We start from the raw sequence: 21,160 nt of genomic DNA, 5'->3' as shown, positions 1-21,160 counted from the left end.
AATAATTAAAAATAAGATAGCATGGGTCCTCTAACTCTCTTCATCCCGCCTTATCCTCTTTTCTCTTTAGACTCTTCTTAGATCGTGCGCGGAAAGGTTATCTTTTCGCGGCCTCTCCTTTAAACCTTTTTTCAATACTCTCCTTCTCCTTATTCTCCACCGCGACTTTGCCCCAAAGACCGGGCCGCTTTCCACTCCCTTCTCTATTCTCTTAATTTCCTCTCACGCAGTCGTCTTGCATTCTCTCTTTCTCTTTCTCTCTTTCACTCTTTCTCCCTCTCTCCCTCTATCTCTATCCGGTCATTTCTCTATTTGATCCCCCACTCAATGGATCATTGGTTCCTGGTGAGGTGATATCTGGATCATTGGGAGCACCGCCTGAAGGGCATCTCTCTCACTACGATTTATTGGCTTTCACAATGAGAGGTGGATTTCGTCTCGCATTATGCGTCACGGGTGTTCTTCTTTTTCCCTCTATCTGCTAGAGGCTCATCTACAGGACCTCTGTAATCAGTACCGCGCTGGCGCATACTTAATTGACTGGCTGGATCGCAATGGGCCCGCCCACCACTTAACCAACGGCAACACTACCCAGGGAGACAAAGTCATTGTAATGGCCAAGCTGGAAGAGGAACCCACCGATTGGGTTGAAGAAGAACTACCTGAGTATGTGAGCTTCCTCCAATGCACCTCATCTCACCCCATTGACCGCATCCCAGCTGGCAACGAGCCATCTACATTGTCAACCCCACCCAAGACGTGCGATCCAACGCCAACATCCTCACAACCCCAGTTAATAAAGGCCACGAGTCCATGGCTTACCTCACTTACGTGATTGAGCACTACGACGACCTCCCCTCAACAATTGTCTTCCTCCACGCCCACCGCTCCGGCTTCCTCATGGCTTGGCACGTCGACGCCCCGCTTCATGACAACGTCGCCGCCATGCGCATGCTTCAACTTGACTTTGTCCAACAAAACGGCTACGTCAATCTTCGCTGCAACTGGAATCCCGGCTGCCGGGACTCTCACCGTTACAACAGCCACATCACAGACCAAGTCTGGTGGGATATCTTCGACGGAACAAGCACTCCACCCCTCAACACCTCCTCGCTCCACCAAACGGAGTCCTATAACAAACGCTACCTGCGTAAACCAGACCAAATCGGCGCTGCATGCTGTGCCCAGTTCGCGCTGAGTCGCGCGCAGGTGCATCTCCGTCCCCGAGACGATTACATTAAGTTCAGACAGTGGATTATCGACACAGAATTGAATGACGCCTCGTCTGGACGAGTCATGGAGTTCTTGTGGCATGTCATCTTCGGCATGAGCGCTGTCTACTGTCCCGATGAGGAGCTGTGCTATTGTCAGGTTTACGGCCAATGCTAAAAAAAAAAAAGACGCAGTGCACATATCGACGGCTTGTTATTTCGCATACTCAGCGCCTACACTTTCCATTGCCTGCGCGAACTCGCAGTGCCCGGCGTTCGGTATCTTTGGGGGTGCTTCGATTTTCTTTACATAAGTTGGAGTTTTTGTCTGTGGATAGGCTTGATGCCTGAGATTCATTTTGATCCTGATGTATATAGAAATACTGATACTTCAGTCCCGATAGAAAACATATTGTCATTTTCATGCTTGTTAATTTCGGGATGCGTTGTGTAGATTGTTCGCATTTTGATCGACTCCTTTGACACACACCGGTCTGGACCGAGTGCTGAAGAGACATGCCTAGCGTATAGGAGCGGCCTAATAGCTCTTTCGGGATTAAGTAAGAGTCTCCTCCCCTTATTGGGGCAAAGCTAATGTTCAATAGTTTCGAAATAGCCGAAATTCCTAAACTTATTCTCAGGAGATATTGAAAGTTGGCTTACCTCAGTGGCTATATGATTGCAAATCGTATAATTTGCTTCAAAGACGTTTCTGTGCAGGTCTCCTGAGATCTCTCGAGACCTAGCATGCTAAATCCAGACACCCCCTTTTAGATGACCACTCTTCAATTTAGCTCGGATATGGACCGGATAGGAAGTTCATTAATCAATTGGAGCAAAATATGTAACAATGTCATAATTCGTTATTTACGGTGCAGTTGAAACTGATTCAAAGCTGATGAGCAATTGACTCATCATTTCTGCTCAAAGTACTGCTCAACTCGATCCACCAGATCGGCTTTCTTCCCAGCCGCAGCTCGACCATGGGAAACCAAGAATTCCTTCAATACAGGTATTGTAAGCTATACGACAGATGCACGTTAGTCACATAATACCAAGAAATCAAGGAAAAGCTTGATTCTCACCTTTGCTACCGTGCCCTTCTCGAAATGTCGCTTGATCTCATTGTCTCAGGTCGGAGGTACCACTCTCTGTTTTCACGCGTTTCGCTGGGTGCTCGTCCGCATCAGCAGTCTCGAGTTGTTCCTTCGGGCCGCGCTTCACGAGCGTGGAACTTGTGACGGCGGTGCTGCCAAACACCTTAGCGGATTGGGCGTCTAGTTCGTCGGACCAGGCGAGAACGTAGTCTCCGGCGCGCTGATATGGTGTTAGCAGTGTGCTGCATATTGTAGTCTTAAAAGCCCTACTTTATCAATTTGTCGGTATCGAGGCTTGGTTTTGTCTTCTGGTGTCCCTGGGTGATCTTCATCTAAAGCCAGAGCTTGTAAAATGCGGTAATGCCATTGCAGGGCTGCCATGAGTTAGCTCAGCCATACATCGATAGTAAGAGATGGCATACAAGGGTTTGGGTATTTTGAAGGGTCGTAAACGGCTTTTGGAAGCTGTAGTTGCTGAATAATCGCACGCATTGAATCGATTAGTGGTTCCGGAGCCACATTCATGCTGGACTCGGGATTTTTCCGAACATCATCTGCATAGGGAAGCGGAATAATCCACATCCCGGGCGGTACCTTCTGGACACCATTCTCATCTATCTTCTCAGCACCAGCAATCATGGCAGATAGGGTCGGTGTGGAGTTTTTGCGGGGAATGAACCAGACCAAGGCCAGTTTCTCGTCTTTGAGGAGCTTTTGATGGAGGGCGGAGAACACGCGCGTCGAGCCGATGTAATCTTCTTCAGAAGGATAGATGAAAGACGGATGCTTGATGTTAGCCCAGATAGGCAGCGCAGATAGTGGCTTGAAGCCGATGATGCGGATGACAGGATCCCCGAAGTTTCTCAAGGCTTGCTGCTCCTCGGTCGTGAAGGCAATCTGCTCTCCGCCAAATTTGTATGCTTTGCGAATGTCGTCCTTTTCGACTGCTTGTGCTGTGTCATCTGCCATCTGTGTGGTGATTCCCTTAGCGATCTGGGGAGTTTCTCCTCCCACCCAGACATAGCAACTCCGAGCTGGTTCTTGTCGCTTGAGCAAAAGGTAGCCATTCACCGATATTTTGAGGTTGGGTCCGATTTCCAGAGGCACATTGGAGAAGAGAGATCGCCGAGGCACCGATCTGGAGTTGATGCTTGATAGAAGAGTATTGAGAAGTGAGATTCCGTCACCTTTCCCGGTCGATGCGTTTGTATCAGGCTGAAAATATGCCGGTGCCTCACCGTCGCTGGGAGAGGTTTTGTAAATTATATCCTGTCGCAACTTAGCATTATCTCCACGCCTTCGAACACAATCGTAAGACTTACATCATAGAACTTGGATGTGTCGAATTCATGATCGGGACGAGAAATGGGGAATAATTCAATCGTGACCCCGAGATCATACAGATCCCTTGCACGGACAGTTGCAGCAGATCGGACACTCTTGTTGTCACTGTGCGGGTTATCGTCATCGGTAACAATGAAGAGGCGCCGGGAAAGGAAGTTCGGGGCCTTGGAGGTAAAGATCTGATTTGCACAGAATAACACATTGGCCATCGAAACACGTTCCTTCGATGGCTTCAATATCTGCCGGGCCACATCTTCATCTTCTGCTAGAGACCGCAATTCCTTCACTTGCTCCGCCGATGGAATATCGAGATCAGTAAAGAGGTAGCAATGCGGATAGGAGAGGTCAGCGCTTTCGCCATCCTCATCGTAGAACTTGGATGACTCAGTTCCATATAGCAGAATACCGATCATGTCACGCGGGTTGGAGATGATGCGCTGCTGCATCAAGTGATATGCACATTTTAAAGCAGCTGATACCGGGGACTCTCCGCCGGACTTCTTGGGGTCGGCAGAGAGACGAGTCTCCAGCATTGAATTGCTGATATCAATCGCGAATAGAACGGCGTCTTTGACGGACCGAAAGCTCTAGAAAGCAAGCAAGTCAGCAATGAGATCTATACTCTGAAGGTATTTGGGGAGCATATACGGTCTCGTCGAGCTCGTCCTCCTCAAACCCCTCCTCTTCCCGCGCCGAAGTGTCATCTGCCATATTTTTCACGGTGTATTCGAATGGGAAAAGGTGAAGTAGAAGAAAAACAGAGGCGCAGCCTCTACTTTGTTCCACAGCTGCTGCCTTGACGCGCTTCGAACGCGGGGAGACGCGAAGGTCATGTGACAAGCTACTCTCCAAGTTGCTGACGCTATCTGCGAGTTGATTGGCCGAGGAAGCTTCCGGTTGCCAACTTGATCTCTGCGATCTGCAGAGTGCCTTGAATTCACACGTCGATTCAGGCATCTGGCTTTGTTCGAGTGTATTGGATTTTGTCAATTACTCATTCCAATATCATACCCAGCAATGTCCTTCCGCGCCCCCTTTGCGCTTCCCCGTCGGATCTTGAGCAGTGCTACAACCTCGGCACTCCGGCCCGCAACAGGCGGTTATGTGGCGTGTTATAGCAACCAACGTCGCGGCCTCGCGACAGCAGTGCCACCGGTGACGCAAGATGCAACGGGATCTAAGGGACCGACAGCGATGGTCTTTTTGAACATGGGTGGTCCGTCGACAACGAACGAGGTGGAAGATTTTCTGAGCAGACTATTTGTACGTGTCTTCAAAATAGTCTCATCGAACTAGGTGGTAGAAAGTTGGCTAACTCCGTCTCGTTTGACGCTTCTACAGACTGATGGCGATTTGATCCCTCTCGGTCGGTTCCAGAATTACCTCGGACCCTTGATTGCGAAGCGCCGGACCCCAAAGATCCAAAAGCAATATGCCGACATTGGAGGTGGCTCGCCCATCCGCAAGTGGTCTGAGTACCAATGTGCCGAGATGTGCAAGGTACTTGATCAAATATCCCCTGAAACCGCGCCGCACAAGCCCTACGTCGCATTCCGCTACGCTGCCCCCTTGACCGAGTCAATGTATCAGCAGCTGTTGGATGATGGATTCGGCAACGGCAAGGGAGGGCGTGCTGTTGCTTTCACGCAATACCCGCAGTACTCGTGCTCCACAACAGGAAGCTCGCTCAATGAGCTGTGGAAATGGCGGACCCGCATGGAAGGAAAGGATGCTGACCTAGCTGGGGCTATTCAATGGAGTGTCATCGACCGGTGGCCATCCCACCCTGGCTTGGTTGAGGCCTTTGCGCAAAACATCGAGGCCCAATTGAAGACATATCCGGAGGAGAAGAGGGATAAAGTGGTTTTGCTCTTTTCTGCGCACAGCTTGCCCATGAGCGTGGTCAACCGCGGTAAGTTTAAGAATACCTTGGGTTCATTTACGAGCCAGATTATCCTAATGCTTGTCTCCTTTGCAGGTGACCCCTATCCCTCCGAGGTCGCCGCGACCGTTTATGCCGTCATGCAGCGACTGAAGTTCAGCAACCCGTATCGTCTATGCTGGCAATCCCAGGTCGGCCCCTCTGCCTGGCTCGGGGCCCAGACGAGTGATACCGTCATGCAATACGTCAAGCGCGGCCACACTGACCTGGTCCTTGTGCCTATCGCTTTCACTAGCGACCACATCGAAACTCTCTATGAGTTGGATCTCGAGGTCATGGAAGAGGCCAACAGCCCCGGTGTCAAGCGAGCTGAGAGCTTGAACGGCAACCCGACCTTCATCAAGGCTCTCGCTGATGTTGCTCATCAGCATCTGAAGAAGGGAGAGCCCTGCTCTGCTCAGATGACACTGCGCTGCCAAGGCTGTAAGAGTGACCGCTGTCTAGAGCAGAAGAAGTTCTTTGCCGGTAAACAGCATGGGGCTCTTGTGATGTAGGAGAGTTTTTTAATTGTTTACATTATAATTTCGGGTTGCATGTACATAGAATAATCCGGCGGGGGCGTTCTACTTACCTTTAAAATCTCAACTGTACACACGAACATGCTGCATTACTTGAAAATGTGCCTGAAACAAGATTCATCGTTTCATAGCTGTTCCAAGGTCGCGTGGCATCGGAGTTACCGGACTCAACCCCGGCCGCGTTATCGAATCCAGTTTGATTGATAAGAATCGTGACGCAGTGTCGCATTCGCTCTCCCTCAATCCGGAGGCCCTGAGAGCCCATCCCTGCCTGAAAGGGTCATCTTGATATCCTCAATTACATTTCCATTCTGAAATGTGCCGGTAGACTCAACCGATATTCTAATTTTGTTATCATGGAGAATGAGGAACTCTTCGCAGGCGAACCCGCGCTTGACGCACAGCAGCAAGCCAGAAACATCCGTCGCACGGTAAATAAGCCCAAGCAAACTCCTTTGCAGGTTCACGCCGAACCGCTGCTGGCCGGCGATGATTTTGACGATGAACCACCGCATTATGAGGAAGGCCCGCGCGATATCGACACCCGACCGCGATGGAGGAGACCGTCTGTAAGTGACTCGTGGCGCTCAACTACGACCCTTCTAATCGATGGTGGCAGATCTGGTGGCTTTTACCATTCGGCGCGCTTTTCACTTTGGGCTTTGGAGGACTTGCGGTACCCCGGATTAATTTGATAATGTCTTTGATTTGTCGCGATTATTTCTCGGAGAGAATGGCCAAAGACCCCAACTTCACTGTGCTTCCCATTGTTTTTGGAGAGGATAACGGCCAGTGCCGACTCCCTGAAATTTCGTCTCTCGTCGCCCAGTTTCAGCTTTATCTCAATCTTGTGACCGGAATCATTTCAGCACTTGTCAGTCCTCGATTGGGCCATTTGTCAGATCGTTATGGCAGGACTAAACTTATCGCGTTCGGCGCGATGGGCGCAGTGCTCAATGAGGTGATCACCGTCATCATCGCTTCCCGACCGGACACTATGTCCGTCAAATGGTTCCTTGTTGGGGGCGTGATGGATGGACTCGGTGGATCATTCACAACGGCCCAGGCTCTGATTCATTCCTATGCATCGGATTGTACCCCTCCTGACAGGCGAAGTGTGGCATTCGGCCTTTTCCACGGAACTTTGTTCTTCGGCATCGCTTTTGGACCCAGCGGTGCTGCGTTCTTGATCAAGCAGACTGGAACTGCTCTACCCGTCTTCTACATCGGCCTAGCATGCCATGCAATTTTTGTTCTGTCGCTTCTCTTCATCGTTCCAGAATCTCTTTCGAAGGAGCGACAGCTCGCTGCTCGTGACAGGCACCATACGAAGCTGGCAAACTCCAAAGATGTCAAGTGGTATTCTTGGAAGGCTCTTAACCCGATAAAGCTTGTGACTCCGCTCTCGATCCTTCTGCCCGCTGTTGGTCGACCAAGTGTGTTGTTCTCTAACCGACGGGGTGCTAGTCCTGCTCTTCGCCGGAACATTGTTCTCCTGGCCGCGATGGATACGGCCTGCTTCGGTATTGCCATGGGTACTGCACAGTTGATCATCATCTACGCTGCGTACATGTTCAACTGGGGTAATGTGGAATCAAGTCTTTTCGTGTCCATCATCAATGCGATTCGCGTGGTCAACTTGTTCGTGGTTCTACCCGTTGTTGCACGCTTCTTCCGTACTCCAACTCCCGACGATGGAGCTATCCGAGGATCCGACATGCTGGACATCGTCATCATCCGTCTATCCATTGTCTTCGATGTTCTAGGCTATGTCGGCTATGCGTTGTCGAATCACCCGTCCATGATGATCCTTTCCGGTATTATCGCCTCACTAGGCGGCATGGGTGCCGCAACCTTACAATCGTCTCTTACCAAACATGTACCACAAGAGCGCATCGGCCAGATGCTTGGTGCCACAGGCCTTTTGCACGCGCTTGCACGAGTTGTCGCACCGACAATCCTTAACTTGATCTACAGTCTGACTGTCGCGACCTACCCCCAGACCGTGTTCGTTTGTCTAGCAGCAGTCTTTGGCTTGACACTCTTGATGAGTTTCCTGATCCACCCTCATGGTGAGTTCCATTGCCTCTCTAACCTGGAAAACCAACTAATGATCTTGTAGTGACCTTGGAGGACGAGGCTGCTTCTGATATCGCGGTTGAAGCCAATGAAGTTGGAGAAGATGAACACGATCAGCTCCTCTCACGCTAGATTTACCTTAGACAGAGTCATTTGGCTACATTGTCTATTTAATAGTGATTACCACACGAGGCTAGCGAAGTTGTGTTATCGTATGATGCTCGAGTAGAAACAATCAGCCGATCCCGGCCGTGGAGTACAGTAGGCCACACGGACCATTCGCGCATCTCTACTGTTTCCGAAAAAAGTTGCCCATTCGAGTTCACACATCTCTCCCCGAGCTACCACCACATTCCATTAACTCATTTTCTCCCTGTCTCACACCCAACACCGCCGGGACAAGTGATGTTGCAGATCACTCCTCCCATCTAGTATTTTGCCGCTCGATCCGCTTCCGCGAGGCTGGCGAGCCCGGCGCGTTAGCCCGCGGCCAAAGCCATCACCATGTTCGCCAAAGCAGCCAATTCAACTCCGGTCGTTCCCTCGCGCAATGCCCTCCGAACCCTCCGTCAATTAGCTCTCGCCGGAGGTACTGTGGGGAGCTGCTGCGCTCTTATAGCGGTCACTTATGATGTCCATCGCCGAGTCCGCGTAGCCGAGCAGATCGTCGAGAACAAACGCATTATCCACACCTCCGCACCAAATTACAACGCGAAAGCATCTGCACAGCGCCTCGCCCATATGATGGAAGCAGCAGAAGCAGGGAACTTCATGGGATTCGAGTCCATGAAATCCAAGAAGTCGCAGGTTGCGGATATGGCCGCGGAGTCCAGTGATTCATCTTTGCCAGAACCTGCTTCTGTACTGCACTTGCCACAATTTAGCCAAATTCCGGTCGGTCTATTCAACTATGACGGTTCCGACTCCGCTTTGAAACACGACCACCGCAACAAGAAACAGCAAGCATACGAGACTAAAAAGGCGCAACGCGCACGTGCACTGGGCAAAGTGCCTTTCGATGAACAAATCCGTCAAATGATCATCCAGGGCAAGGAGATTCAGGCCACGAATATGTTTATCAAGGAACATAATAAGACGAAGAGCCCGAATGGGACTTCCTGGGACAGACGACAGCTCGGATACCACCTGTTCACTGAAAACTGCAAGAAAGGGAATGTGTTTATTGCCCGAAACCTTTTCCACCGTATGGAGAAAGTGGCTGAGATCGATTCCAGTATCTGGGCCATGATGATGCATCTACTGGCGAAAGAGGGGCACGTGGAAGCAGTATGTGCCGTTTTCGAGAAACACCGCTTCAAGTTGCAAGTACCTGAACATCTACTGGAAGTCGTCCTCCGATGCCTTCTTGAGTCCCGGAGATTAAGTTTGGCCAAGTGGTTTTTCTTCAACCATATCAAGCATGACGTGGAAGGTGGTTTATGCGGGGCATACCTCGACGGGGTATGGAAGAAGGCTCGAAACACCGATCTTTTAGCCGATGAATTCCGACTGGTCTTGAAGCATTTGTCCGATCTGGAGCGCAAACCTACCGAGAAAGTTTTCAACCCGATGATCAAGGCTTTCGTCGATTCTGGGAAACACCAAGATGCTGAAAATTTGGTGGCTGATATGCCCGACAAGTACCACGTTGCTCCTGGATGTCGATCAATCGGCTTGCTGTTGTATGGCAGAGCTGCATTGTGTGATTGGGAGCGCGTTATGGATGGGTTGCGCGATATGCATGCGCGTGGATTGACCGCAGAAAAGCGTAACTTCGCCCGTGTCTTTGATCGTCTCCTCCTGGAGTACTATCCCACTCATTCAGGTCGAGAAACGTTCGCATTCATTGTCAATTCTATCAACGAATTCGGTATTGTACCTGACCGAGTTCTCCACCGTCACATTCTCGAGGCTCTGGTTGAAAGGGGTGACACCAACATGATCGCGCAAATCACCGAGATGAGTCAGAAGCGCCAATGGAAATCCGGGATTGACAAAGTCGCCTTTCAGAAGATTTTGAACGCTCGTCGTGTGATGATGCAGTCGACCCCTGTCGGATCGTGGAACATGATGAAAGCGGCAAAGAGGCAATACGTGCAGGTCGCTTCCTCCCGGAGCATTCTGGGAGCCAGCGCCGAGTCATATTCGCTAGATGGCGATAGTCTGAGACCCGTTCGCCGCGCCGCTGAAACGAGCTACCGTGAGAGCGTGGACGAGCTTGCTGCCACTAAGTCCATCAATCTCTACATGCCGTTGGAAAAGCGAATGGAGCAGTTTATCCACGCTGGCCACTTCAGCAAGGCGAAGTTCACTTTCGACAAAGCGACAGAAGGCGGCCATCCCATCAAATCGGTTCACCTCTCCCTAGCAGCCGTCGCCCATATTTTGGAGAACGGCTCGACCGACTTAGAAGAAGTCCGTCAGAGCATCAGAAAACAATGGCTTGAATGGAAGAACCGGCCGACCGTTCGATACACCCTTCCTTTCCCTTCATTTGTGCCTGTATTTTTACAGCAGATCGCTCAACTTGATAGATCCAAAGTCCGTGACTCGACTCTATACAAGTCTGCACTGTTGGAATTCAATAACATCTGCGCTGACACGCCAACGCTCATTGTCAAAAACCATGCATCGGTGGCCCTCAGTCGGCGCCTGATCAAAGAGGGCCGCCAAGTGATAGCGATTGAAATCCTGAAAGCAGTTTACAAGTCCAAGTGGCGCAAAACCCACAATTTCGACCAAGTTCAGCTCAAGATGCTCTTCCGTGCCTACGCTATTGAGAACAACATCCGAGGTATCTGGTGGTGTATATCGACTGTGCTGACTCGATACGAGCGACCCTCGCGTTCATTCGTCGCTGAAGCCGAGCGCCTCCTTCCCATGCTCGAGAGGAGAGTCGCTGGAGTGTCCGGCCATGACCTCAATGTCATTCACCAACTAGTGGAAATGCTCAGGAAGAAGGCTGCCAGTGATGATCCTACTCTCTACGCCGTCAGCCGTCAACAAAAAAGTAAGATGAGAACCAAGCTGGCCTTGCCTCGTCCCGTCACAAGCTATGGACATCTATCAGATGAAACGGTCGATGCAGTTCTCGTGAAATTCGACGAAGAGATGGAGTTTGACCTGCTCGATAGGGTTCACGACCCCAATGGCAAGGAGGTACTGCTGTGGTGGAGCGAGAGGTCCATCAATTCTGAGCACCGCCTCTTGCCTGAGCATCCGGACTACCCCGAGCCTAAGGGCTTCCGGGACGAAAGGGCCGTGCGCTCTTGACGATCAGGGCAAAGACAGCCAGTGCATGCATTCGGCCATCGCCAATGAACTAGACTCGTCTTTTGTATAATATGACTGTACATAACATGTATTCAAACATACCATCCAGTCTCTGGACTTGGCCTTCTGCGTATTGTCCCCTTGAGTTGCCCCGTAAGATCTCATTACATAGGATGTCTTCAAGGACTCTTAGAGGATAGAATCCTGCCAACTTTATCTCCAAAGGCACCCAGCCACTCTCAGTTGCATTGCTAAGCCTTGTTGTCGAAGTCGAACAATAGACATTTCGTACAGTGACCAAGACACGGCTCCGCCACCAAACATTCCCACTCGCTTCTTCAAGACTGAGCGAGCGCGCCGTCTCTGATTGCAAAAACCAAGCCCAACACCCTTGGCAGGGAAACCGTAGCATTCGTTCATATAAGGATCCTATTATGCATAAAGATCAAAGATCAAGAGAAGGGCGGCTTGATCTGAATGACGAATGAGCGCGGTGTTTCTAGAGACTCACTGTCGACATTGGACTATCTAGTAGCTGTCACGGGATAGTTCTGACGCTATGAGGCGAGTCTGGATTTTCTACAGAGTTGCGTGGTTTGGACAATCAGATAACTTGCAGTCTCTATCGAAAGCTACCTGCATGGTGGCCTTCTGTGGTCCATGACTGAGGCTGAAAATGGAGCGAATCGGAAAGTCCACAGGCTGCAAGGGCGAGAAAAGCACATGGTCCCCTTCGTACCTCTCCTGAAGGGATATCAGGGCTCAATTCGTTTTGATCGTGGAACTGCTTGGGATCGATCGATCGGGATCGATCGATCGAGCGAGCGAACGAGATTTTATCATAATCTGCTCACAAAAATGTATATCTAGGGGTATCTATGTCTATCATAGCGCGCCAGAGAAACGCTAGGGTTGATAGAAAGTCCTCGAAAGAAGTCTCTCTTCAAATGGATGCTCTCGATCCAGAAGGGGAAGTGTAATCTGCGTCAATCTTGTAGAAGGGTTCTACCTGACTGTCTATTTGGGACACCAAATCTGCATGAATAGGGTCATAGGCAGTAGTAATCTTCCAAATTCGCAGGTAGGATTGAAAGAATGATCAAGCAAATAACAGCCCATCAAAAAGATGTGTCAATGAGTCACATAGGGTCAATAGGTAGAAGAGTATAGTGCACGTATTGAAGAGGAAGGCGGAGAGCCTAGACTTTCACATGTCACGCCACACCCCTTTCTCGACGGAAAAAGATCAGCCCATACTCCTCATTTGAATCCACTACGATTTCCCCCGTTTTATAACCTAGAATGCCACTGCGGCAACGGCCGCCTTGACAATTTCCGTACCTCTTATCCAACACCATGCCATTCCTGCACGACCATGCCACGATGTCTCGACGGGCCGCTAAACGCCGCATTGAACACCACGAGAGTGATGTCCTAATCGTTGGCGCGGGTATTTTGGGTTGTGCGCTTGCCGTCACACTTGGAAGACAAGGACGAAGTGTGACGTTGTTGGAAAAATCGCTGAAGGAGCCCGATCGCATTGTCGGTGAATTGTTGCAGCCCGGTGGCGTGCGAGCACTGGAGCGGCTGGGCCTGCAAGACTGTCTGGACGAGATCGACGCGATCCAGGTCAATGGATACTACGTTTCATACTTTGGAGACCCCGTCTCAATTGAGTACCCAAAGGAAGACCCTTCTATGCCCGCGCCCCTAGGACGGTCTTTCCACCATGGCCGCTTCGTGATGAAGCTGCGCCAGGCCGCTCACGACTGCCCCAATGTGACTATCGTCGAGACCCAGGCTACGGGCCTGGTGACTTCGTCGCACACACAGCAGGTTCTCGGTGTTGAGTGTATGACAAATGATCTGAAGGACTGCTACTTTGCCCAACTCACCGTCATCGCCGATGGCTACGCCTCAAAATTCCGCAAAAGCTACCACCCACACACGCCCAAAGCCAAATCAAAGTTCTGGGGCCTGGAAATGATCGACGCGAAACTCCCCGCTCCGAACTACGGCCATGTCCTCCTCAGCGATAAGCCCCCAGTCCTCATGTACCAGATCGGCACCCACGAGACTCGCGTCCTTGTGGATATCCCCGAGAACCTTCCCTCTGCGTCGGTCAAGAATGGCGGTGTAAAGGGCCACCTACGAAATACCATTCTCCCCACACTCCCGAAAGAGGTGCAGCCCATGTTTGAGGCCGCATTGGACAAGGGCCACCTACGATCTATGCCGAACTCCTTCTTGCCTGCTTCAACGAATAAGACTCCCGGATTAATGTTCTTGGGAGATGCGCTTAACATGCGGCATCCGTTGACGGGCGGTGGAATGACAGTGGCACTCAACGATGTGTGCTTTATTCGTGAATTGCTGAGCCCCGAGCGCGTGCCTGATTTGGGCAATACAGAACTGGTCCTGAAGCAGCTCTCGCGCTTCCACTGGATGCGAAAGAAGTCATCAACTGTCATCAACATCCTCGCACAGGCACTTTACGCTTTGTTCGCCGCTGATGGTTCGTCGTCAATCCACCCACTTTTGAAACGACCTTCCCCGCTAATGTTTTGTATTAGACTCGAACCTCCTCGCTCTTCAGCGCGGCTGCTTCCGCTACTTCCAGATGGGCTACATCAACGGTCCTGTCGGACTTCTCGCCGGCCTCATCCAGCAACCCCTCGTCCTTTTCAGCCACTTCTTCTCTGTCGCATTCGTCTCCATCTGGGTCATGCTCACCGAGAGTTCCTTGACTCAGTTGATATTATTCCCCTTCCGATCAATTATGGTCTTCTGGACAGCCTGCGTCGTGATTTTCCCATACATTTTCGCCGAGATCTGGAGTTGATGGGCCTTAATAAACGCACTTCCTCGCGCCCCCTGATGCAAATATTAGCAGCGGCTCGAATGCCTGAATATGGCTTCATTTTTTTCCCCTTGGGTCTTACCTGTCTATGTTATTTAATACCGTCTTGCAAAAAGACATGCCTCTTGGTGTCTTGTGTCGCCGTGTACTATACCATACGATTATCCTGTGTATTGTTACGTCTGTTGTATCGTCATTGTTGGAGTGGAACAGCAGTACTACTTTCCAATGAATAAAACATAGCCTTATTTAATGAATATTCCCTCGCCGGTCGTCGATTCTCTATTAAGAAGAAACTTCCTACCCATGCATTACCTTTCAGGCCGTGAGCTTCATTCCTCCAACCAGAACGTTCAAGTCTACTCATCTAGGAAGGTAGAGACACCTCACTTCTAAGTGGAAATAGCAACGCGCCGCATAGGACGCGTGTAACCCTCCACCTCTTGAAACAACATGCTTTATAACGTGTGACACAATTTCTATGACGGCAACTGTAATGGCGATGGCACAATGAGGGAGCAAGGGCTTAGCCAGAGATAAGAAGCCGTTCTCTCACTTTCGTTCAAATACTCCCAAGCTCACTCTGACTCTTCCTCCTATGATAGCCTAATAGCCCCGTGGTCTACACTATGATCTTTGACAGCCTGAATGACCGCTGACCAAGGGTTAAGACTGCCTGCCTGTATAAATTGCCTTTCTCTTTGTTCGGACGACCGCCCGCTCTGTCTCCGAAGTCCCTGGATGGCAATTAGATATGTCAACAGCGGCGATCAATATACAATGAACGAAAAAAAGACTAAGCGAAGCTGCAACCTCTGGAATCTCCAGTCATCAACTCGCTACGTGACATGAGCCAGTTTTTCGATTTTTTTTTTGTTCATTTGATTCATTCCACGGCAGGTATTTCTTTTTATACAAAACCGAAAAGGCACACCCCAGAGGCTAGAAAAGAGAAACACTTGATCCGGGTCTAGCTTCAAAACAAGAAAAAAAAAGAAACTCCAAAAAGCTGCAGAACATGTTTCGTAGCCTGCCCAGAGGATGCGATTTAAAGATGAAGTATGAAGTTTTGAAACAAGGAAAGCCTCGAAGAAAGAAGAATTTCTCGTCTTTTTGCTAGGGAGCTTTCCAAAGCAAAGCAATGATGATGGTGAATGCGCATATGCCCCCACCCCCTTTGGACCTTAACACCGGAAACAAAAATATGATGAACAAGTAATGGTTGACATTCATTTGACAAGGTCGTACAGATTTCCATAGGTTGATGCGAATGTGGTGGGGTGCGAGAGCAGCGAATTGTGCGAAGTTCGTCGACGACTGGCCTGGCGGTTCAGCGACTGGTCTGGAAGTTTTCACAGGAGAACTGTCGGAGGTAAATGGGTCCATTGTCAAGAGAAAGACGAAAAAAAAAAGAGAAGGCTCAACCGCCTTTACGCAGTGCTTCGTCCACAGAAAGAGGTTCGGGACCGTTTGTCCCGTTACGAGATTCTGCAGACGGTTTGCCGCTCCGTCGGTTCTTCTTCTTCGTTGTCTGCCACCCGTGACTGGTCTCGGGCGTGCCATTGACACCGCCTTTGCGAGGCAGGTGGTCCTTAATATCCCCGTGGGATGTGCCATTTTGTGATGCGTCGTGCCGGCCTCTCTGCTTGGGTTTGTGACCTTGATTCACTCCGTTTGATTTCTCTGAAGAGTCTGCTCCGTTGGTCTTCCGCTTCGAGGACGACCTTTGCGGACGAGTCTCGTTCACTTGGTGCGAGCCCGTGGTCTTATCGTTAGACGTTGAGTTCTTGGAATGAGGGTTTTCCTTCCCGGAATGGGCGCTATTCTTGGGTCGTTCGGAGTTGGACTTGGTAGAATGAGACCGAGCAAGCTTTTCAGCATTCGACAGATGAAAATTCTGCAGTCGGCTTGCCAGGAGCTCCGGCTGACCATTTGCGTTCCCTTTCAGTGACTCGCCGTTGGTACTGTTCGATTTCTGGGACTCGAGAGGCCGGGTAAAAACTGGAGTCTGATCCATGTCAAAAGGACCCGGATCTTGGAAGTCTTGCGACAAGGAATCAGAGAAGCTAGCGGGCGTGTTGATGGTATGATCATCCGATGTTGACGTATATTGAGTAACGGCGGAGTAAGGATCAACCAGGTCAGACGCATACGAAGGGCGGTGTTCACTTGGTGCACTGGGAGTCGGAGGCACCGAACCATCCACAATCAAAGGCCCGGAAGAAGCTGCAGGCCGCGAAGAAGACGAGCGTTTCGGCTGCGACGATGATCCCAGCGAAGCTGGTATGGGCGACTGGTCAGCCCGGGCAATTTGTCCATCTGACGAGTGCCCCGACCGATAATCCGGCTGAGCTGGCAGGAATTGTGTGTAGCCATTTTGAAGGGCAAGCCCCATAGGTGATAGCATTGCATTCTGCTGATAGAGCTGCAGCTGTTGAGGGGTTAGGTAATAGCCCATCAATTCCTGAGTTCGACCTTCGTCCACAGAGTCCGAGCGAGACCCGTTGCTGGGAAGACTATTCGAAGGCATTGCGCTCTCATCCCCACTGCCGTCTCCACCTTCTGATGGCTCGGGAGCTGGTCGTCCCTTTAAACCGAATGAAGTATCCAGAGGTTGTGGGACTGCGTAAAGGGGTACAAAATTCTGGAGGGGTGAATTCTGTGGCCGCGCAGGCTGAGACTGCGCCCTAAATGACCCGCTCGGTGATCCATTTGCGGCAACAGAAGACCGCCGAGGGTTGCGACGAAGGTCGGGCACAGCGGAGGAGGCAGAAGGCGACGATGGGTTAGTCACGGCGCCTTGTGTGCCCGCAGCACTCACTGAGGCGTATGTTGGATTGACAAAGGACAGCCTTTGAGCCGTTGGTGTCAAAGGAGTAAGTGGTGGCTGATTGACAGTCTCAGACCTTGAACGCGAGTTTTCATCTGCTGAATATTCCTGTTGCTGAGGCATAGGAAATTGGATGAAGGGCTGACGGAGGAATACCGGCGGTGGTCGCCCAGTAATCATTGCTTGATTATGCAGCTGCATCCTTAGCTCCTGTTCCTGCGCTTGAAGGAGCTGGATTTGTTGATATAGCTGATCATGCAAGAGGAACTGTGCTTGCTGCTGAGCATGTAGAGACAAGTCAGGCGGATTGTTACCATTCATATTCTGCTGACGGGAGGAGTTGACCCTGCCCGTGTTGGATGTCCGACGGCCGCCGGCAAATCCACCTCGAGAAAATTGATTCTGGAACCTGCCTCCCCGTCCACCGCCGCGGCCACCGCGTGTGGGTGCAACGGGTGTGAGGGTCGGTCGTGGTTGTGGCGGTGGTCGTTCCCATGTTCGCTCTTCCTCCGGTGGAAACTCGAATTGTTCACAGCAACCAGCCAAATCACCCTTTGCAATGTACCCGAAGGCTCTCCGCAACTCGAGATGCAAGCCTCGGAATGACGTATCATCTGCCGTGTTTCCCAAGTTCCTCGATGTGTTGAAGGGCTCCTCCACACAAAGCCGATTGTTCAACGAGAAGGTCCAGCCTTTGACATCCTTGGAAACTAACCCACCCTCGCGTACCGAAATAACATTTTTCTCGTAATCCAACTCATGACCGTAGTAGCGGAAGAATGCGAACAACAGTTGACCCGAAGTCTCAGTATTTTTTTTACCAAATTGCTGCAGCGTGTCGAGGTCATCATCAAACGAGTAGACCACCCCGTCCGGGGTAGCCTTCTTCTCATGGGGGCGAGCTTGCAGACTGGGGACAATAGGCGGTTTCCTTGTTTGCAAAAAGTTGATGATCAGACAGATCCAGGTGTAAGAACTCAAGGTGCTTCCGAGAGCTGCATCATTGAGAATCCGTCGTTTCGTCCAATGTTTGACGACCATCGCTAAGACCCGCACCCGCCGATCGCAGTCGACATATGTCCGAATCATACGAGTGTTTTCTAGCGCAAGGGTATTGTTCACGTTCATGTCGCATGCCAATCTCAGCTCGGGGTCCCAAATTTTCACAATAGGAACCTTGGCATGAGAAACACAGACGACTCGTTCCATCCCATCTAAATCAATCATGTTAGTCCGAATCACAACCTAAATTCTCCGAATATTATCCTTACGCTTCGCCAGAACGTCTGCTAGCAGACACACATGCTCGAGCGCCTTGTAATCGGTCGTGATACAAATGTCCACTGTACACGAGTCAGCTTGGTGTTGCACTAGCCAGAGGTTTCAATTCTTCCCACTCACCGTCCGAGTCGCTAGAGCATAGCTTATTCCCCGAGGATCCAAAGACCTTTGCTTTGATCTCGTGCCCAGGCCATTGTTCGTTAAAAAGCTTCTCCAGTTTAGCGACTAGTTGCCGCCGTCGGTCGTCGCTTTCCGCCGAAGGTAATAGTCGCTCGTAGAGTTCCTCAATGTCGTTCGTCAATTTCTTCTCCTCCTCGGGTGTAAGTTTTTCTTTCAATGCCTCCTTCTCCTCCGGCAATATGTCGGACCCCATGCTGTACGGTATTCGTCTTCGAAAATAAGCCATCGCCGTCTCATATTTACAAACGGGCGCCGGGTTTCGAGTCGAGGGAGGTAGATGTGTGGATTCGGAGTGCGTCGAACGGGGTGAGGTGCTTCCGCGGGCGGGGGACGGCGTCCGGGAGTGGAACGAGAGGTTGCGCGCATGTTGATACGGGGTCGATGGGAGGGAGCTCGATTGCTGCGAATTTAATGGTGGGCGAGGAGGGATCTCGGACGCGTCGGACTGCGGCATCCATGCCATAGTGCGAGGCTGATCCGATGCTATCGGTGAACTGTCACCAATGTGATGGGAACAGTTTGCATTCCCATCGATGTATGGGACCATATAGGGGTTCTTTCAACACCAGTCTTTGGTGACTCGGCGACTTGGCTGCGAAAAGGATTCCACACTCCACAGAAGAGAGCCCCTCTCCGGGTCCCACTCAATCGTAATCGCCAAAGGAACCCACAATAATATTTCCGGAAGTCGGTCGCGGCGCACAATGCTCGAGTTGTTCAGGAAAGGGAGGGAGGTTGGAGGTGGCGGTTGTAAGAAGAGGGTTGTGGGTTTATTGCAAGTGCGGGAGTGGAGGAGAATCTATCGTCCACGAAGTTGCCAAATTGGAGGAGGTCGGAGAAAGTGGCAGAATTCCACTTAGGCCCCGGTATGCTGAAACAAAATGAAGAGACAAAATCAAGAAGAATAATCTCAGCCAGGAGTCTTTGGAATAGAAAATATCCGGGACAAGGTGTCGGTGGTAGCGAGTTGCTGGGAAGTCCTCGGGCGGACCAAGTCGAATCTGAGAACGCGGTTAGAACGGTGGACTGAGACTGGGGATCGAATCCGTGCATACAGAGAAGAGGAACCGACCGGGGCTCCGATTGAATTGAAATAGAGAAAGAGTCAAGGGCGCGTATGTGGTGAACGTGTAGAGGTGTAGGTGTGAAGATGTCTAAGCCCCTGTTGGCGGTAAAGAGGTAACTGGGTAACTGCCCGGCCGACCGCACTGTTTCTCTCCCTCTTTTTCTTTCACCACCGAGTCAGACCTGTCCAATTCGAGTGGGATATGCACTTCGCAATGTAAATTGCGAAGAAAACAAGTTCCTTCAGACTTTGCTAGACGCTTCTACCCTTTCTACCTGCGACCTTGGAGGAAACAAGGAAAGAACCTGCGAGTAGGAGTATAAGTCCAGCCGCGGAGTATAGGAGACTATTGATAGATCATCCGATTTTGGGTCTTTGTCTTTTCTACAAAGCTTTCCCCATTCCACTCTAGCCAGCCCATCACGCCCGTTCAGCCTGTTTCCGAATGTACGCAATGTGCATGCAGGTACCATGACATGGCGAAGTTGTTGAGGCCCAGCACCCCCTATTTGATCGTCGTTCTGCACTCCCCGCGATCCTGCGCGTTTTCGCACGTGCGGAAAAACACTATAACCTAATTTAGTGATGGAGAGGTGTTTGGTGATTTCACCTATATTGGTTCTCACCTGCGTCCGAAGTTTTCTCTACGTACTCCTTTGACACACTTCGCCTTTGGGACCCCTCCTTGCGAGCCGATCCCCCGTTGAAAGAGGCGGCTCATCGATTGGATCTATTATCTCTCCCACGGGCTCGGGCCACTCTATGGCACTTATTTGTACTCGGTACATTCGGGAAGCTCCCGGTTGGATGCTACCTAGCTCTCTTTTTGAAGGTGCATTTTATAGTTCTCTGCCACAGAGGCTCGCTTAGAATGGTTCGGCATGGGATCGAGTGGGAGCCCTGGTGCTAGCGGGATCCCGGAAGACAGACATGGTGATACCCTTCGGAGGGTTCACAGCAAAGCAAGTGATCCTAATAAAGTTTCTGGGGAAGCCGGACCCGAGGTTCAAGGACGAACAGGTAAAGTGTTCTACACATGAGAAGCTACCTAGTTCGATATTCCCACTTTCCTGGAGAAGAACCTTGATTCACAACCTTGGGACTGTTCATCTCGACGATTGCCCCACCACCCATCTATACGACGCAAAGGAAACGGGCCAAGGGCCAGGCTGACTGCAGGATGCGAGCACCGAAGGGTGCTCTGAGACTCTGCGGACCTTGCGGAAGAATATAAAAAGGGCCCCACCCGCCTCCTATTCCTGACTTGACCGAGTGATGCGCTGGTCGCACGGGCCAAACGGCCTTGCAATGCGACTACTGCAGCTAATGTCCTGCCGTGGGGTTACCGGGAGAGAAGAAAAAAATCTCACCCTGTTCCAAGGATTCCAAGATTTTGCAAGGCTTCGTATACTTCTTCAAAAGACGGCTCGTCACGGGGGACTTGCATGCACCAGGTGCAGAGCGCATTGCAGCGTTGCC

At 50.9% G+C, this 21,160-nt stretch overlaps 7 protein-coding genes across 7 annotated transcripts; 5 read left to right on the top strand and 2 right to left on the bottom strand.

Annotated features, from left to right (window-relative positions):
* Positions 1–445: 445 nt before the first annotated feature.
* N7477_007427 (DUF3431 domain-containing protein) lies at positions 446–1,389 on the top strand (the record flags this gene model as incomplete). The annotated part of the gene is made up of 2 exons (XM_056969090.1): positions 446–666; positions 720–1,389. The coding sequence occupies 2 exons, from the start codon at positions 446–448 to the stop codon at positions 1,387–1,389; spliced, it is 891 nt and encodes a 296-aa protein (XP_056819122.1).
* A 736-nt stretch (positions 1,390–2,125) lies between these two features.
* Positions 2,126–4,363, bottom strand: akuA (uncharacterized protein; the record flags this gene model as incomplete). Its single annotated transcript, XM_056969089.1, is given in 7 exon segments — positions 2,126–2,233; positions 2,267–2,340; positions 2,357–2,528; positions 2,579–2,682; positions 2,731–3,577; positions 3,631–4,239; positions 4,301–4,363. 7 exon segments carry the CDS (start codon positions 4,361–4,363, stop codon positions 2,126–2,128), a joined length of 1,977 nt encoding a protein of 658 aa, XP_056819121.1.
* Positions 4,364–4,669: 306 nt separating this feature from the next.
* Positions 4,670–6,088, top strand: N7477_007425 (ferrochelatase HEM15; the record flags this gene model as incomplete). The annotated part of the gene is made up of 2 exons (XM_056969088.1): positions 4,670–4,915; positions 4,994–6,088. The coding sequence occupies 2 exons, from the start codon at positions 4,670–4,672 to the stop codon at positions 6,086–6,088; spliced, it is 1,341 nt and encodes a 446-aa protein (XP_056819120.1).
* A 380-nt stretch (positions 6,089–6,468) lies between these two features.
* On the top strand, positions 6,469–8,323 carry N7477_007424 (putative tetracycline-efflux transporter; the record flags this gene model as incomplete). The annotated part of the gene is made up of 3 exons (XM_056969087.1): positions 6,469–6,681; positions 6,732–8,184; positions 8,235–8,323. The coding sequence occupies 3 exons, from the start codon at positions 6,469–6,471 to the stop codon at positions 8,321–8,323; spliced, it is 1,755 nt and encodes a 584-aa protein (XP_056819119.1).
* A 372-nt stretch (positions 8,324–8,695) lies between these two features.
* Positions 8,696–11,464, top strand: N7477_007423 (pentatricopeptide repeat protein; the record flags this gene model as incomplete). Its single annotated transcript, XM_056969086.1, has 1 exon — positions 8,696–11,464. One exon carries the CDS (start codon positions 8,696–8,698, stop codon positions 11,462–11,464), a length of 2,769 nt encoding a protein of 922 aa, XP_056819118.1.
* Positions 11,465–12,820: 1,356 nt separating this feature from the next.
* Positions 12,821–14,306, top strand: erg1 (squalene monooxygenase erg1; the record flags this gene model as incomplete). Its single annotated transcript, XM_056969085.1, has 2 exons — positions 12,821–13,979; positions 14,038–14,306. 2 exons carry the CDS (start codon positions 12,821–12,823, stop codon positions 14,304–14,306), a joined length of 1,428 nt encoding a protein of 475 aa, XP_056819117.1.
* Positions 14,307–15,744: 1,438 nt separating this feature from the next.
* Positions 15,745–19,162, bottom strand: N7477_007421 (uncharacterized protein; the record flags this gene model as incomplete). The annotated part of the gene is made up of 3 exons (XM_056969084.1): positions 15,745–18,368; positions 18,426–18,497; positions 18,556–19,162. The coding sequence occupies 3 exons, from the start codon at positions 19,160–19,162 to the stop codon at positions 15,745–15,747; spliced, it is 3,303 nt and encodes a 1,100-aa protein (XP_056819116.1).
* Between the last annotated feature and the right edge of the window lie 1,998 nt (positions 19,163–21,160).

Source organism: Penicillium maclennaniae, assembly GCF_028827695.1.
Source record: "Penicillium maclennaniae strain IBT 15551 chromosome Unknown utg000007l:1.0-4884863.0:1.0-4888362.0, whole genome shotgun sequence".
Classification (NCBI taxonomy): domain Eukaryota; kingdom Fungi; phylum Ascomycota; class Eurotiomycetes; order Eurotiales; family Aspergillaceae; genus Penicillium; species Penicillium maclennaniae.
This window is presented reverse-complemented; position numbering and strand designations above follow the sequence as displayed.